Source organism: Trachemys scripta, chromosome 5 (assembly GCF_013100865.1).
Source record: "Trachemys scripta elegans isolate TJP31775 chromosome 5, CAS_Tse_1.0, whole genome shotgun sequence".
Lineage (NCBI taxonomy): Eukaryota > Metazoa > Chordata > Testudines > Emydidae > Trachemys > Trachemys scripta.
In genome coordinates, this window is record NC_048302.1 from 2039744 (window position 1) to 2057477 (window position 17734).

The 17734-nt window shown below is 40.6% G+C and overlaps 1 protein-coding gene across 1 annotated transcript; it reads right to left on the reverse strand.

The window, feature by feature from the left end:
- Positions 1-5850: 5850 nt before the first annotated feature.
- On the reverse strand, positions 5851-14189 carry LEPROTL1 (leptin receptor overlapping transcript like 1). The gene is made up of 4 exons (XM_034772134.1): positions 14095-14189; positions 11098-11176; positions 9403-9589; positions 5851-8324 (listed from the first exon to the last, which is right to left on the reverse strand). The coding sequence occupies exons 1-4, from the start codon at positions 14108-14110 to the stop codon at positions 8208-8210; spliced, it is 399 nt and encodes a 132-aa protein (XP_034628025.1). The 5' UTR covers positions 14111-14189; the 3' UTR covers positions 5851-8207.
- Between the last annotated feature and the right edge of the window lie 3545 nt (positions 14190-17734).

The window sequence follows — 17734 nt, forward strand, 5'->3', positions numbered from 1 at the left end:
TGGCCACAGGGAGCCGAGGGGCTCCATGCCTGCAGATGCTCCACGTAAACAAAATGTCCTGCCAGCGGCTTACCCTGACAGGCTGGGAGCCAAAGTTTGCCAACCCATTTTTTTATGTCAATACTGCAGCCTTTTAAAGTTGCAAAGGCTTTGTTTAGTGGACTAAATTGGCTTGAAAGGAATACTAAAAGAGCAATGCTGCAGATCTGCATGACATTTGACCCATGCATTTCACAAAATGCTATGCCTTACAAGCCAATCAGAAAAATACAATGAATGATACTACTATAGTACTGGTGTCAGTCCACTACTGTGTAATTTTATCTCTTCATGAATTTCTACCAATGGACCTCATGAGTCTCGAGCCAATATAACATGCAGAATCAATGCAATCGCTAATAAAATTGAAATAGCCTGTTATCCCCACAGACGTGCCAATCTACAGGGCTGCTTTGAAATAAAGAATAATAATAATTTGACTGTGATAAAGCAGGTGACATTCCTATATAAAGTCCTACAAAATCTATAACTACAATAATCTATTTTCATACTAGTATTTAAAATGAATGGTGAAATCAAAAGAAAAAGGTCTGCTTATCATGCAGCGTTCAAACTTAAAGCTGTTGAATATGCAGAAGCAAACAATTGCACCGCTGCTCGTGAATTCTGTATCAATGAGAAGGAAGTAAGAGAATGGCGAAAAAATAACACACTAAAAGACATGCTAAGAAGCAAGAAAAAATGTCCAACGAGGTGCGCTTCATTTCCTGAGCTAGAGAAAGATCTCAATAATTGGGTTGTTGAATATCGACAAAATGGGTACATTGTCACTAGAACTGGAATTCATCTGTGTGCTCTGCAAATGTCAAAAGACGACAACTACAAGTCAGTAAAGCCGTCAATGTTTGTCGCATCAGCTTGGTGTACTCGCTTCATGAACCGTCATGGTCTCTGTCTTCATCAGTGAACAAAGATAGCACAAAAGCTGCCGAGAGATCTGGAAGAAAAAAATCGAATCTTTCCGAAGGTTTATTATAAACTATCAAAAGGAATATGCATTTGAACTGTCACAAATAGGAAATATAGATAAAACACCAAGGACATTCGATCTTCCGAGCAACAGAACGGTAACTGATGTTGGCGAAAAACAGTTTTAATTAAAACCACTGGCCATGAAAAAATACATTTTACGGTGGTTTTATCGTGTTTGGCAAATGGATCAAAACTCCCTCCTGTTGTTTTTAAAAGAAAAACCTTGCCTAAAAATATGAAATTTCCTGCTGGTGTCATATGTGGACACGAAAAGGGATGGATGGATGAAAGTGGGACTATTGAATGGCTGGAAAAAGTGTGGAATAAGAGACCAGGAGCACTTTTCAAGAAACCTGCTATGCTTGTTTGGGACATGTTCAGGGCACACAAGATGGATGAGGTGAAAAAATGTGGCCAAAAATATGAAAACTACTTTGGCTGTAATACCTGGAGGCTTAACTTCAGTTCTACAACCGCTTGATGTCTGCCTGAACAAACCTTTTAAAGACAGGCTACGCAAAATGTGGTCTGAATGGACGTGCACAGGCATAGCGAAGTTGACAAAAGGCGGGAATCTTATGAAGCCCGAAATCAATCAGGTCGGTCAGTGGGCCAAGGATGTGTGGGTGTCCATTCCCTCAGAAATGATAGAAAAATCATTTAGGAAAAGCTGTATCAGCAATGCACTCGACAAGTCAGAAGATGATGCCATATTTGATGATGACACAACAGAGGCTGATGATGAGAAGGAATTTGAGTCTGAAGACGACACTGCCGACATCTACGATGACAATGCAGGTGCAGCTCTGACTGAAGCCGAGTTTAATGAACTGGTTGGTGAATCAGAGACTGATTCAGACTTTGAAGGATTTTAAGACTTTTTAAAGTCTCATATTGTTTTAAGTTACTTGTTTTAAATAACCATTTACTAATTTTAAATATTGACTAATTTTGAAGGTGAATAAATATTTGTTCAGTTATTATAACAGGTTTTTCATTAGAATTAAAATAATTCTAGCAAAACTTTTGAGTGTTTCTTGTGATGCCAGCTTTTAAAATATAGCAGGGGTCAGAAAACTTTGGCTCCCGGCCCGTTAGGGTAAGCTGCTGGCTGGTCGGGATGTTTTGTTTACTTGGAGCATCTGCAGTCATGGAGCCCCTCAGCTCCCAGTGTCCACGGTTTGCCGTTCCCAGCCAATGGGAGCCAAGGGGCTCTGTGCCTGTGAAGGTTCCAGGTAAACAAAACATCCAGGCCTGCTAGCAGCTTACCCTAACAGGCCAGGAGCCAAAGTTTGCCAACCCCTGAAATATAGGGTCGGCTTATAAAAGGGTCATACAGTTTTTGCTATTTTTACCTAACCATCTTGGAGGGTCAGCTTATAAACAAACGGGCTAACGAATGAGTATATATGGTAGATTCTAAAAAATTCTAACAACTTTTGACAATCTTCCCCCTGCAGCTTTCCACCAACCCCATGACTATTTCTCTCTATTCTTTGTCTGTTCTTGATGATTTTTCACCTGTGCCATACATTTCCTCAGCAAACTTCTGCAGGATTTTACACATTTGGGATCATCTTGAGGCAGCTCTTATTCCAGCTTCAGTTTAGGTTCCCATGGACTCAGACTTTAAGGCCTGAAGGGGCTATTATGATTATTTAGTCTGACCTGCTGCATATCACAGGCCACAGAACCTCATCCACCCATTCCTGTAATAGATTTATAATCTCTGGCTGAGTTATTAAAGTCCTCAAATTTTGATTTAAAACTTCAAGTTAGGGAATCCACCATTTACTCTAGTTCAAACAAGCAAGTGACCCGTGCCGCACACTGCAGAGGAAGGCAGAAAAACCCAGGGTCTCTGCCAACCTGACCTAGAAGAAATTCCTTCCTGACCCCAAATATGGCAGTCTGTTAGACCCCGAGCATGTGGGCGAGCCCCACCAGCCAGATACCTGGGAAAAAGTTATCTGGTAACTCAGAGCTTTTCCCTTCTCGTGTCCCATCTCTGGCCTTTGAAGAGATTTGCTAATAACGGTCACACATGGGCCACATGCCATCATAGGCAATGTCATAAACATAACAAGCTCAGTCTTGAAACAAGTTAGCTCCCACTGCTCCTCTTGGAATGCTGTTCCAGAACGTCACTCCTCTGACAAGAACAGTCAAACTACACAGTGACCATGATATACAGTTTGCTGTTACAGGACTTGATTTTAACAATATCTTTGGCACAAACAGCCTTTCCTTGTTTAACTTGCAGCTCAGCAACAATGCCTGGAAGCAAGATTAGTATCCACAAACACTAAAATGATAATAGTACATGTAACACTTCCATAGTAAATTGGTAGATAATGTTGCCACTGACTTATTTTTTAAATAAACAGGCGATACGGGAGACTACATTTAGAGGTTTTAGACATGCTCAATCATTTGTTGCACACAGTAGACAAATTTGAGAGAACAACTATATGCTAAACATTGTTACTATAACTAGAAAAAGTATAGAAAAACTATACTAATTGAAGGAGTAACTTGTAATAGGCAACAGACGCAGAAGCTTGATTTTATGTTGACATTGTTAACACTTCACTTTCTTTCCAATCTCTGGTATATAAACCCACTGTACCACTATTTTTGTATAAACATCTCAGTGGTTTCTTGAGGCAAGGTGATTGCAGAAAGTACAAGTCTGTACTCTCCATCCTTTTGCAAATGCAACCTAAAACCTATTTTTTAATACAATAGGCTGCTGTCATAAATATAAAGGGAAGGGTAACAACCTTTATGTATGCAGTAATATAAAATCCCTCTTGGTACAGAATCACTTACCTGTAAGGGGTTATCAGTTCAATTAACCTCATTGGCACCTGACCAGAAGGACCAATGGGGAAAGAAGATACTTTCAAATGGGGGAGTGGGGGAGGAAGGCTTTGTTTGTGCTCTTTTGTGTGTGTGCTCTCTTGAGACAGAGAGGGATCAGGCAAGAAAAAAACCTCTCCTAAAACCCTACCTGAAATAAGCATCTAAGATTAAAAAAATGTAAGTAAAGCAAGGAAATGCATTAGATTATCTTTTGTTTTAGCTTGTGAATTTTCCCTATGCTAAGAGGGAGGTTTATTCCTGTTTTTTGTAACTTTAAAGTTTTACCTAGAGGGGAATCCTCTGTTTTAAATCCTATTACCCTGTAAAATTACCTTCTATCCTGATTTTACAGAGGCGCTGCTCTTACGTTTTTCTTTATAATAAAGTTCTGCTTTTAAAAACCTGATTGGTTCTTAGTGTTCTAAAAACCCAAGGGTTTGGTCTGTGATCACCTTGGTTACCTATTTGGTAGGTGTAGTATTCTCAAGCCTCCCCAGGAAAGGGGGTGAACTCACTTGGTGATGGCAGCAATACCGTCCAAGGACAAGGAAGAATTTGTACTTTGGGGAAGTTTTTAACCTAAGCTGGTAGAAATAAGCTTAGGGGGTCTTTCATGTGGGTCCCCACATTTGTATCCCAGAGTTCAGAGTGGGGAGGGAACCCTGACAGCAGCCTTATTCTTTAAACTACCCATCCACGATGACTTTTTGGCCTTTTCCACCCAGAAGACAGTGCCCGTTCAGAGTTCATGAGCATTTTAGTTTTTAGTCAAGAGTTACTTATCCTAGTCAAATTCCATTTGCCATTGTGCTAATTAATCTCCACTGCTATGTTTAGACCTAATCCCTAATCCTTATTTGCTAATAGTCTCAACTCAGTTGCCTCCAACAAAGTACATTAACACTTCTCCCACTTCTGGTCCCAAGAGATCTCATTTACTTCAGAAAAGCAGCTCTTTGTTGTTCCTGTCATAAGTTCTTCCCTTACTTGTTACAGGACTCTGACTCACTGGTTTTCCTCACTTATGAGTGATGGTTAGAAAATTAAAGATTCAACCATCAGAAGCCATTATAATTTTCCTCAGGTTTCACACATTAGAAATACACATTTTTTTGCTTTCAGAAACTGGTTTGACCCCATAAAGTTAAAAGTTTTTCCCTTTAGAAAAAAGGAAAGGGCTGATCCACAATTTCCATTGATTTCTTTGATAGAAACAGGCAGTGTGTGTTATCAATTTCTCAATTTTCAGAAATTTGCTGATGGATGCATTTCACACCACTCTTTATAAATCAGTATTCTTATACCTTGTGTGTACTGAGGCAATAGCTCAGTGGTTTGCGTATTGGTCTGCTAAACCCAGGGTTGTGAGTTCAATCCTTGAGGGGGCCACTTAAGGATCTGGGGCAAAATCAGTACTTGGTCCTGCTAATGAAGGCAGGGGGCTGGACATGATGACCTTTCAAGGTCCCTTCCAGTTCTAGGAAAGAGGATATCTGACAACATATTACTGTATGGTTTAGCATACTGTTATATATAATTTCAGAAGTCCCCATATTGTGATATCTATTGGCAATGTAAGCCTGGGGGCATATACAGTTAAGTTAGAGAGGTAGTATCTGATATTACATCTTACGAATGAAAGTCAAGAAAATGGAAAAGAGAGAGACTTGGAAAAGTGTCTAAACATTTTAAATATTACCTTTTATGGCTTTTTTGGAGTTCGTTGGGACATCATTATATACTGAGGAATATATAATGTTAAGCCTCGGATTAATGAAGAACTGGCTCACAGAACTGCATCAAGTAATTTTTGAAAACAAGCACATTTTTCCAACAACAAGGACAACCCTATGAAAACAAGTTGGGGAAAGCAAGCCATGTTTTAAACACATCAGATTATACTCTTTGATTAATCTAACAGTATATTTTCCATTAAATACCCAAAACTCAAGCTGATATTTAAAATGTTTATTGTTTCATCATTAAAAGTTCTCTATAGAAGGATGGCAATGCTATTTCAGTGCATATTATATGGAAAAATCATACCTCTCAAGTGCCTAGCCTAGAAACCAGAGACAGCACTATGTCTAATTAGTGTGCAAGATCAAGAACACAATGCTGTCAATGCAATTAATATACAGAAAAAATACACAGCTATTAAATATAAAAAATTCTGTGGCCAAGTGGAAGAGTAGCAGGATATTACATTGACATCTAGGAAAGCAATGTGGGCATGGGAAAAACAGAACTCATTTCTTGGGCAATTGACTGGGTCAGGTCATAAAAAAAATTCAAGAATCTGGGAGGAGTTGTCAAAGTCACAAGTGCTAGCTATCATTAGCCACTGGTTTAGAAGATTTTCAAAAGCATGTAAGGTATTTAGCTGAACAGGTCCCACTGAAAGTCAATGAGCCATGCTTCTAACTCACTTAGGCACTTTTGAAAATGTCCACCTTACTCAGTAGATTCTTCTGTTACACATCTTTACAGGTGGCTGAAATGCTATCTGCTAAAGATTCACTTTCTGCATGCCTAGGACTTTATTCTCCAGTTCCTTTACAGCTATGGAGAATATTGCTCAAAGCTCTTAACCACAACATTGTGTGGCCTTAATAGACTGACTGGTAGCTGTACACACTACACTAAATATCTTGAACATACAATATCACATATGTAACTATCATGATTATCAGACTTGAAATAGTTTTATAGTTCATTTACATCCGTGTAAATAAAATAATCCCCTTTCAAACAAAGACAGACAAGATCCACTTACTCTGTGCTTTTTTTTTTTTTTATACTGAAGCACTGGTAATGAAGACCTAAGTAATCAATTTTTATCATGCCTGCACAGTTAGCTTTCTAATCTTCATTTAAAAAAAAAGTTGAATAAAAATAGATTTTAGAAGTATTTTTGGTCATCTTTATTGATACATCTAATATAATCAAGCCTGGCTAATCTGCATTAATCCACTGTGTATCACAACAAATGTCTAATAAATAGGATTTGCAGCAATTAAAATCAGACAATTGAGAGGTATGCAGAAAACTTGTCTTAATATTGTAAATTACAGGTGACATAGCCTTATGGAACAAAAACTACAATTATTACAGATAACATTACTGTTAACAGATAATGCATGAACTGAAAGACTGACAAAGTCACTAGGAAATCATTTCAGTCAAAGACTTGCAAAAAAAAGTTGTGCTTTGACTGTACTGTATATAATATAGCAATCAATTTTCTTACGTAAGTTAAATACCTATGATTTAAGTGTTAGTCTACATTTGAAAAGCCATTTTAGTCAATATATACTATGTATAAAATAAATTAAAAAAGGGAAGCGGGGAAAATATTTTGTATACGCTGCAAACATACATCAGTAGTTCCATGAATGAACATTTTACCTCCCCTTTGGTAAAATGTGAAAAGTTGACATAAGAACAAAAACATACAATACTTATAAATAGAAACATTTCAACACAGATTTTGTGAAAATGGAATTAAATGTCAGTTTTCTTTTCTCACCAATGCAATTTAAATTTTGCATTTTATAGCATCAATAAACTTACACATAAGAGATTTATGTCACACCCACAGAAGAGTTGAGAACAAAAAAGAGGAAGTACTCCTTTAAGGGTGTTAAAAACATAGGAATCAGATCCCAGAAAATAATTACCTGCTTATTGGCAGAACAGCTGCCCCATCCCCAAGCCAGAGGCATCAACACTTCAGTCGCAGTGAGGTATGAGCAGAACAGTCTACACCTGGTACTCCCATCCAGTATGCATACCCCCACCAAAACACACTGACAATCTACACATTTGCTTATTGACAATGTTGCATTTTGGCAGCACAATTGCTTACTTTGTACATCATATTTTAGTCACCATGGTCAAAAGAAACAACAAGAAAATGTATCTAACTCAATATAGCTGTTGCTCTTAAAAGAAACTTTAAAAAAAAACTCTCTCAAGGAAACTATTCAAAAATTCTTGTTCCAGCATTTATATGTAACATAAATACAAAAACAGAATGGAACCAACAATTACAATTTTGAATGAAGTGAGATACTAAACATATTTAGATAAAATGAAGTGAAAACAAAGTGTCTTTCCAAACAATAGAAACCTTGAAATCCATCAGCAAGTCAGTGAAGATAGTACACTTACAATAAACAAGGTGAAAAGAAGCATCTAAAATACACCCAAGGCTTGCTATGCTATTTCTCCTTATTGCCCATTCTCTCGTTTGTATGGATGGCCACTGAATGATAAGATGTCTATGATAATTCTGTACTAAACTCCTTTCACCACTGCTGCCAGCTGAAGTCGTCATTGCTGCCGAAGACCAAGAAAAATCCTAGGATAGTAGCAAAGATGACAGTATTCCCTGTGAGGACGAGTGCACATGCTCCCCATAAAATCTGTGGACAAGGGAAATTTAGTTACATATGCAGAGAACTAGACAGCAGAAGCAACTAAATGAGACAAAAAGAATAGCGTGCAAAGTTACTGAATGTGGTCTGAAGTATAACAATTCACTGATGCAAGGACAAGTTTGTATGTTATGATTTGAAATTAAACCACAAAGCCCAGGTACACGTTGACACATTTTAACAATTCTCTCAGTTGGTCCAGCACCCGAGCAGCTTTCCCCCATTGCTAGAGTTCAGGTACAGCTGTTTTTTACCACCATATCATCTAGACCTGCTCCAAGCAGGGTTAGATAACACAATAATAAACATGTCTGCTCTCAATCTACCCTGGTGCTCCTTTGGTTGCTAGCCCCAGTGCTAGACTTGCCTAAACGCAGAATTATAGATGCAGCCCTCTAGAAAAAAGTTATCTTGGTAACTAAGTGGGATTTTCAAAAAAACATCTAAAAGGAATTAGGTGCTCAGAATCCATTAAAAGTTAATAGAAGTTGGGCACCTGACTCCTCGGGCACTTTTGAAAGCCACACTCTAGTGGGAAGTTTCCCTCTAGGAAAGAACTTTAAAAAAAAAAAAAAATCTTTTCTGATTTTCTCAATGGAATTAAAGCACACTAGATATTCTTTTAAAAGGTGTAACTGAAAGAATACAAAGCAGTACAGAGTGTTTTGAGGGATTGAAGAGAATTATACATTGATTAGAACGAGGGCCACTCATTTTTTCATAATTCTGACACTCTTCTTTTTGTTAGGCTCAATAAACAAAAATATAGGAAGAGAAAGAGAAATAGCTGACCACCAAGGAACTGTCCTTTCTAACTATTACATAAATGGTCTCCACGTTATTTGGAACATTTCTAGCTTTGTTTCTGTGGGTAAGATTTTATATTGCTGTTTTCCTTCTTGAATGTTTGCATTGTATACATTTTCATCTACTCAGGTACACTTTAAACATCTTAGCTTAACAGTTGTATCAAAATGTATCAGCAAAACTTTAAGCTCAGAGAAAGTATTACACAACATGGAATCATTTAGCAAAGAACATGTTCCCATATGGAAATATTACTAACCAGTTGTGCTCTGGCAAATACTATAGGTAGTCCAAATGCTGAGACAACAATGCCTGTTGTAAGAAATATTGCTAGTTCCTTGCAAGCATTACTTGTAGCATCTGTTTCATCTACTAATCTTCTTGCTATGCAGTATGGAATAGGAGAAAGGATGTAAAAAAACAGAACAAACAGTGGCCAGTATTGGCTGGGGAAAAGAAAAAAAGAAGAGTTAATATTCCCATTTCTTCACAGTAAATACTTTATTGTCGCTTTTCCTGATATACACCCTTATGAGTATACTTTTATCCCACAAGACGACCCTACCACAGTGATTGCTGTATAAAGCATATTAAGAACTACAGTTTCTTGCCCCACTTTTTAATCCCTTTCCTCTTCAGGCAAAACTTTAAAAATGGGGCATTCCAACATGAACTGACAGACATATTGGCTCCAGTTCATTTATGTGGGAAGTGAATGCCATAACTAAGGTGGAGCCACCGATGAAAATGTTCTGGCAATAGCCCTGGATGTTCAAGCCCGGGGCTGTTTCAGCTGACCTCAATGACAGTGGAGGAAAACAGGTTGAGAGGGAGTTCTTGTCCATGTTTTTCTGGAAGCCTCATTGCATCATTTAAGAGAACCAGATATGATCAACTCCACTCTGAATATTTTAGCAACCAAGTCAAGCTTTACAGGATTTAAAAGCTGCCCATAAAAAAATTATCTGTGGAAGGAGACAATTGTTCTCCACAGACATTCATAAAAAAAAGCATGGCAATGGAATGAATGCCTCCATAATATTTTTAAGAACTTGGAAAATTAATACTTTGGCAGATATTTTAAGTTTAGAGTTCACTCAATAAGAAGGGGTCACACAAAGTATATTTAGCACTACACCTGACATTCAACACACAGAAAGCAGGGAAAAGGATGCTACAGACCAAAATACATATCCACGAGGACAACTTATCCCACAACAGCAGTGCAGGATGTCATCCTACCTAGCAAGAGGTGTTTAGTATAATTTTTTCATTTTACCATCAGTTGGAAGGGCAGGACAATTTATCAAACAGACCTGGTATATGGAAGAAACTAGAAGGGCCTGCCCTTTGGCTTGATGGTCTACAAGCTTGTCTATCAGTGAATCTAGAGAGAGAGATGAGGTAATATCTTTTATTGGACCAATTTCTGTTGGTGAGAGAGACCAAGAAGTTGGTCCAATAAAAGATATTACTTTGCCCTCCCTATCTCTTGAATATTCTGGGACCAACTCAGCTACAACACTGCACGTATCAGTGAATCTGTCAACTATCCAATAGAGTTTGTTGGACAAAGTGGCAATCACACTGGCAATACACTTCACTACCCATTTCAATACATGCTAAAACCCTTGTCAATCGCAAATACACAGAGGTTATAGGATAAAAGGAGTATTTGAGAAACATTTTTCTGATGCTTTTCTTAATGGTTTGTATTTAAGACTATCCTATAAATATTAGTTGATTTCCCTTTTCTGACCAGATAACTGCAAACTAGTTCACAGGTGACCTTTGTTGTGTTTTCCCCAACATTTTCAATCCATAGTCAAAAAATTGCCCATAGGAACAGGCCAGTGTGCAGTACAAGGATTTTCACTACACTGGCTCTGGAGGACAGGCTATTCAGTAGTGAAAGGGCCATGAGGTCAGAGTGTATTAAAACTGTATACATTACCTATTGTACTGTGGAAGGGCACATCCAAGCATTAGGAACATTAGTCCAATTGCTCCCCCAAAGGACAGACTAATCAAAGCTGTAAGGAAAACACAAATCAAGAACAGGATGGTCAGATTGTTGGACCACATGGAACACTAGTGCACAATCTGAAAGCATTAACTATATTTTTGCCTATTGGCAAAGCTGAACAATATCTACACAAGTCAAGGGTGTCATTGCAGTAACAGACTCCTCCTGCTGCATTAACAGACTTTCAAAGTTAATCTTTTATTGGACCAACTTCTGTTGGGGAGAGAGACAAGCTTTCGAGCTTACACAGAGTATCCTAGAATATCCAACAGGTTTCAGAGTAGCAGCCATGTTAGTCTGTATCCGCAAAAAGAACAGGAGTACTTGTGGCACCTTAGAGACTAACAAATGTATTTGAGCAGAAGCTTTTGTGGGCTACACCCACTTTATCAGATGCATAGAATGGAACAGCTTCTGGCTATTGGCAAGCTGACTCATCAAAACCTAGATTTACTCTAATCTTCATTTGTATCGTATCTATACAACTTCAGAATCTTCAGTAACATTTTTCATAAATGAAATCCTAACTTTAAATGGACTGATTCATACAAAGGAATCAAAGCTTTCTGAAATCTCTTGGGAATACCTTATGTTTCTGTGAAGTTAAATAACTCTGATCTCACGATGTTATTTAAAGAAAGAGTTACAATAAAGCCAGCAGGCTGGTTAAGAATTGGTAAGACTTCAGCTTCTTGAAAATCTGTCATTTGCCTCCAAATGTTTTTGGATAAAAACGAACACATGGAACCAAAAGCACCATATCTTAGTGGGGAACAGGTTTAAAACGAAATCTAAAATATTCCTATATTAGTAATTCCTTTGTTCAACATTTTAAATGAGCTAGAAGTAGCCTCAGGTACTAGCTCTGCTTCTAAGATCTCTCGTTGATTTTTGCTGTATAATTGTATTTTCTTTTAAAATAACCCACACACATGGAGGAAACTGACTGAAACTGTGTACGGGGTAAACAGTACAATGTCCGATGGGCAAAATGCTGTCAAATTAATGTAGGGCCTGATTCAGAGTCCTCTGGAGGTCAGAGTTTTTGTTAGCTCCATTGTCTGGAATGGAGCAAACACAAACTGAATAATCAATTTTGAAAAATATGAAAGGAAAACACTTTTTACCGTTCCAAAAACTCTGTTCACTTCTATTTTATTGTCTGACTCTATACTGGGAAATTGTGTAATATATACACACCAGCTTCATGAGAAACCTCTATTCATTCTCATTTCTAGCTTAATCATACCGCCAAAGTTAAATCACGTTTTCCTCACAATAGGATTAATAAATGAAGTAGCCCCATGAGGTTACATTAAGGGACTTATAACCTGTCTTGTGCTTCAGAAAGTCCCAAGGTGGATATGATAGTCCCACTTGCATCATGTTTGTTCTTTAAGTATTAACAGGTGAAAACATGTAGCAAACAAAGAGGCGAGAGCCTCACTTTAAATTACATTCAAAATTTCATCTAACAGACTTTGTTTTAAAGCTTAATATAAATGTTCATATAACCAAAGTTACATTTTTGTGTAGTACTGAACACAAGTGTACAGAACCTTTTACTGTAATACCAATAAACATCTCCTTAAATTAAATATGAAACAAATGAGAAATAAAATGCTCTGATGGCTTGGAATCAGTGGAAAAAAAATCTAGGAACTTGAGTTTCAGTAGATTTGAATGAATCCTACTTAATACACAAATGGTAGCACTTTAAAAGATTTAATTCTGAAAAGCATAGTAGCTGTAAAATTTAATTTGGCTATATATCAAGTTAACATTTTCATTGGTAAATAACCTAGCAGTTTTAAGAGGACATCATTTGACAGGATGATAAATGAGGATTTAAAACAGTTCCACTGGCTGATGTGAAAGTGTGACTACTCCTTCGGTTTTCTGACTTCTATTTTCTGATTTTAAAAAAAACTGATTTCTAGTGGATGCAATTACCATACTTTATTTTTTATATAAACTTGGACATCTGAGAGCGTGAAATAAAATTATATGAGGTATATGTTGCATGTGACTTGACACTCATTTAGTCAAATACAACTTCAGAATAACATTTAAAAAAAAAATCACCTAAGAGAAAAGGTTTCAGAACATAGCCTTGTGAACAATTATCCGTGTCTGACCTATGATACCAAGCAATGAATAAGCATAAGGCAGTGAGTTTATCCAAAGGAGGCTGGGCTTCTTTGCTAAAATCTTATTGTGCTAAGCGAATACAAGTCCTTTAGAAATAGATCCAGTTGTATATTTTGCAAGTTTGATTATGGGATAGTCCATTCAACAAGCAGGATTTGAGGCTCATTTCAAAGTTCAGCCCATTTGCATTACTCGCGTGACATTTTTAGCCAGAAGATGACTTTCACTGGAGGAGCAAGGGAAAGCAAAATTAATATCTATTGCAGAATTTACTCTTCGTAGGTGTTTAACATTTGACCTCCTGCCCTTCTGTCTGCAAGGCGCCCTCACGAACGGGAGCCGAGGGTAAACAATCAAGTGCTACAGGCCCCAGGCTTTGTTTTCACGTGGAAGGAAGCAGCTCCCTTGCTGTCAAACCCAAGTGGGGACGAGGTACGGGGAGTGTTTGCCCGCACCAGCTACATCCCAGCGCGGGGAGGGGGGGGCCGGGCTGCCCTGGGGCAGCCACCCGGAGCACAAGACCACTCAGGCCCCCGGACCGGGTCTCCCCCCGAGCGAGCGAGCGCTGCGCTCCGCCTCTCGCGGCTGCTCACCGCGCTGGGGGCGGCCAGGCCCCCCCGGCCCCCCCGCTGCTCCCTGCCAGGGAGACGGGCCCCGCACCGGGGAGCGAAGGCTCTGCCCCGGGGGGAGCTGGGACACTGGGTCTCGGGTGCGCCCCTCCGCCTCCGCTCCCCGGCCCCTCCCGGCGCCGACACCCGCTCCTGCCCCCAGCACCTTTGATCCCGGCCATAGCGCCGCCGCCGCCGTCCCCCTCACCGGCCGCCGACAGGGAGCAGGCCCGACCCCACCCCCGGAAGTCCGTATAAGTCGAGACGCGGCAACGCTTCCGGTGAGAACTGCGCAGCCGCCAAGGCAGGAGCTCGCCCCTCTGTCATGTGACTCGGGCGCGGTGAAGCCCTGCGCTCGGGGGCGTGTCAGAGAAGGGAGGCGGCTGCTTAAAGGGCCAGTACTGCAGCGGGGAATCCTTAAAGGGCCAGAGACAGCATATTACTCAGCCTCCCCAGACCAGCGAGATGAATCATACCCTCTTCAGCCCGGCCCTGGATCGCTCCCTGCTGGGCGCAGATGCCATTAGTGCCTTAGCTCTTACCTCAGAACTATTGCAACCCCCCTGGTGCTTTCATTATGGGAGACGCTCCTCTGTAAAACAAGTTTTTTTCTAGCCCTTGTGGTTGGCTGACACTGTGAGCCAGTCAGACCAGGATGCTGAAGACAAATCAAAACATCCCCACTGTTGTTATTTTGTTATTTTTCAGGCAAATTTAATTTGGGTCTGAGTCATGATTCTTGAATGCTTGAGGTTGGCAATTCTGCCTGCTCCTCCCTCCCACCTGAACAATTTCAGATGTTGTTGGATGTATAAGATAATTTCCCATCCCTTTCAAAGGAGCCACACATAAAATAGGTAATTACACACTGAATGCAGAGCAAAGGAACTTGGAGGGAGCAAATAGTACAAGGTGAAAAAGTATCAGGGGGTAGCCGTGTTAGTCTGTATCTACAAAAACAACAAGGAGTCTGGTGGCACCTTAAAGACTAACAGATTTATTTGGGCATGAGCTTTCATGAGTAAAAACCTCACTTCTTGGGGGGGAGGGATAGCTCAGTGGTTTGAGCATTGGCCTGCTAAACCCAGGGTTGTGAGTTCAATCCTTGAGGGGGCCACTTGGGGATCTGGGGCAAAATCAGTACTTGGTCCTGCTAGTGAAGGCAGGGGGCTGGACTCAACCTTTCAAGGTCCCTTCCAGTTCTAGGAGATGGGATATCTCCATTATTTTTTTTTTTTCTTCGGATGCATAGAGTGAAAGTTACAGATGCAGGCATTATATACTGACACATGGAGAGCAGGGAGTTACTTCACAAGTGGAGAACCAATGTTGACAGGGCCAATTCAATCAGGGTGGATGTAGTCCACGCCCAATAATAGATGAGGAGGTGTCAATTCCAGGAGAGGAAAAGCTGCTTCTGTAGTGAGCCAGCCACTCCCAGTCCCCATTCAAGCCCAGATTAATGGTGTTGAATTTGCAAATGAATTTTAGTTCTGCTGTTTCTCTTTGAAGTCTGTTTCTGAAGTTTTTTTGTTCAATGATAGTGACTTTTAAATCTGTAATAGAATGACCAGGGAGATTGAAGTGTTCACTTACTGGCTTGTGTATGTTACCATTCCTGATGTCAGATTTGTGTCCATTTATTCTTTTGCGGAGGGACTGTCCGGTTTGGCCAATGTACATGGCAGAGGGGCATTGCTGGCACATGATGGCATATATGACATTAGTGGATGTGCAGGTGAATGAGCCCCTGATGGTGTGGCTGATGTGGTTGGGTCCTCTGATGCTGTTGCCAGAGTAGATATGGGGACACAAATCAGACATCAGGAATGGTAACATACACAAGCCAGTAAGTGAACACTTCAATCTCCCTGGTCATTCTATTACAGATTTAAAAGTCACTATCATTGAACAAAAAAACTTCAGAAACAGACTTCAAAGAGAAACAGCAGAACTAAAATTCATTTGCAAATTCAACACCATTAATCTGGGCTTGAATGGGGACTGGGAGTGGCTGGCTCACTACAGAAGCAGCTTTTCCTCTCCTGGAATTGACACCTCCTCATCTATTATTGGGAGTGGACTACATCCACCCTGATTGAATTGGCCCTGTCAACACTGGTTCTCCACTTGTGAAGTAACTCCCTGCTCTCCATGTGTCAGTATATAATGCCTGCATCTGTAACTTTCACTCTATGCATCCGAAGAAGTGAGGTTTTTACTCACGAAAGCTCATGCCCAAATAAATCTGTTAGTCTTTAAGGTGCCACCAGACTCCTTGTTGTCAAGGTGAAAAAGGCTCTCCATGACCCACATGCTTTTTGTACATCTGTATCTAGCTTAAGTTCTCAATAAGCAAAACCAATTTACTACGTTTTGCCAAAAAAATTTAATGCTCAGTCCTTCAAGAGGATGATTCGGTGTGGTCTACATTTAAGTTTAATGCAGCAGTTCTCAACTGGAGGTCAAGAGCCCCATGGAGGGCTGCAAGCAGATTTCAGGGGATTTGCCAAGCAGGGCTGGCATTGGACTCTATGGGGCCCAGGGCAGAAAGCCCAAACCTGAGCCTAAGCCACGCCGTGGGGGGATGAAGCCAAAGCCCAAGCAACTTAGCTTTACAGGGTACCCTGTGGTGTGGGGCCCAAGTCAATTGCCCTGCTTGGTTGCTTGCTACCCTCTAATGCCAGCCTGGGCTTTTCTATGCAGAAAAACTGTTATAGTGGCACAAGTGGGCCAGGGAGTTTTTATAGCATGTTGCGGGGGTGTGGGGGCGGCAGGCAGGGCTCAGAAAGAAAAAGGTGGAGAACCTCTGGCTTAATACATTAGGCACTATATGACCCACAGAAAGTTTACAATATTAAAAAAGTTTATTAACACAAATGAGAGCTATAGTGCATAAATTGGGTCTATAGATTCAGTTGTTAAGGCCAGAAGGGACCACTATGTTTATCTAAACAGACCTCTGATCTAGTTCATAATACAAGCCACAAAATTTCACTCAGGGTGTCCTGCAGCAAGCCCAATAACTTTTGATTGAACAAGAGCATCACCATTTAGGTATGTCTAGGCTGCAAACAAAGTGTGTTCTTAACTCAGAATAGCAAAATTGAATTAAAATGGCAGAGAAGACACAACTATTCAGCATTTAACTTGGGTTAGCAGCTCACGTTCAACCCAGGCTGCATGGCAGGCTTGGCCTAGAGCTGTTAGCCCTTGTCTTCCTGCTGTTATAAGTAACCCAGGTTTTAACCAGCTGAGTCTGTGACTAAGCCAAGACTCCCGCTAGGAGGGCTGGCTGAAGGTACGCAGGCTGGGCTCTGGGCACTGCAGCACTTACATTAAAACATGTGCCCAGGAGGGAGCATGTATTGTGATCAGTGGGGCTGGAGTCAGAGGCCTGTGTGCTGTGGAGGGGCCCCCTGCTCTGAGGGGGCCCCAGGAGCTTTGAGGAGTGGCTCAGCCCCAGGCAAGGCACCCTGCATAGGGTGTAATAATCTTCCACTCCTTCAGCCCCACCTGCACCCAACATCGCTCTTTGCTAATGAAACAAGCTGACAACACAAAATCACTTCCAGACACCCTTAACTCTGCCTGCGCTGGCCTGCAGCTCCAGCGCTGCGGCAGGGCAGAGGCCCAGCCTGGGAGGCACTCACATTGGGAATATGGGAAACAGCTGCAGTACAGAAATCACATGTGCACCTATTAGACATTGCTAAGGCTGCGAGTCTTTCACAGAGATCACAGAAGTCATGGATTCTGTGACTTCCGGGGACTGCTGGGACTTCTGCAACGGCTGGGGTGGCTGA

Excerpts from the sequence above, each read along its gene's own strand:
- LEPROTL1 (XM_034772134.1), bottom strand. Across the intron at positions 9,590-11,097 it reads GCCCTTCCACAGTACAATAG|CCAATACTGGCCACTGTTTG; the intron begins GTAATGTATACA and ends TCTTTTCCCCAG. Across the intron at positions 8,325-9,402 it reads TATTTGCCAGAGCACAACTG|ATTTTATGGGGAGCATGTGC; the intron begins GTTAGTAATATT and ends CCTTGTCCACAG.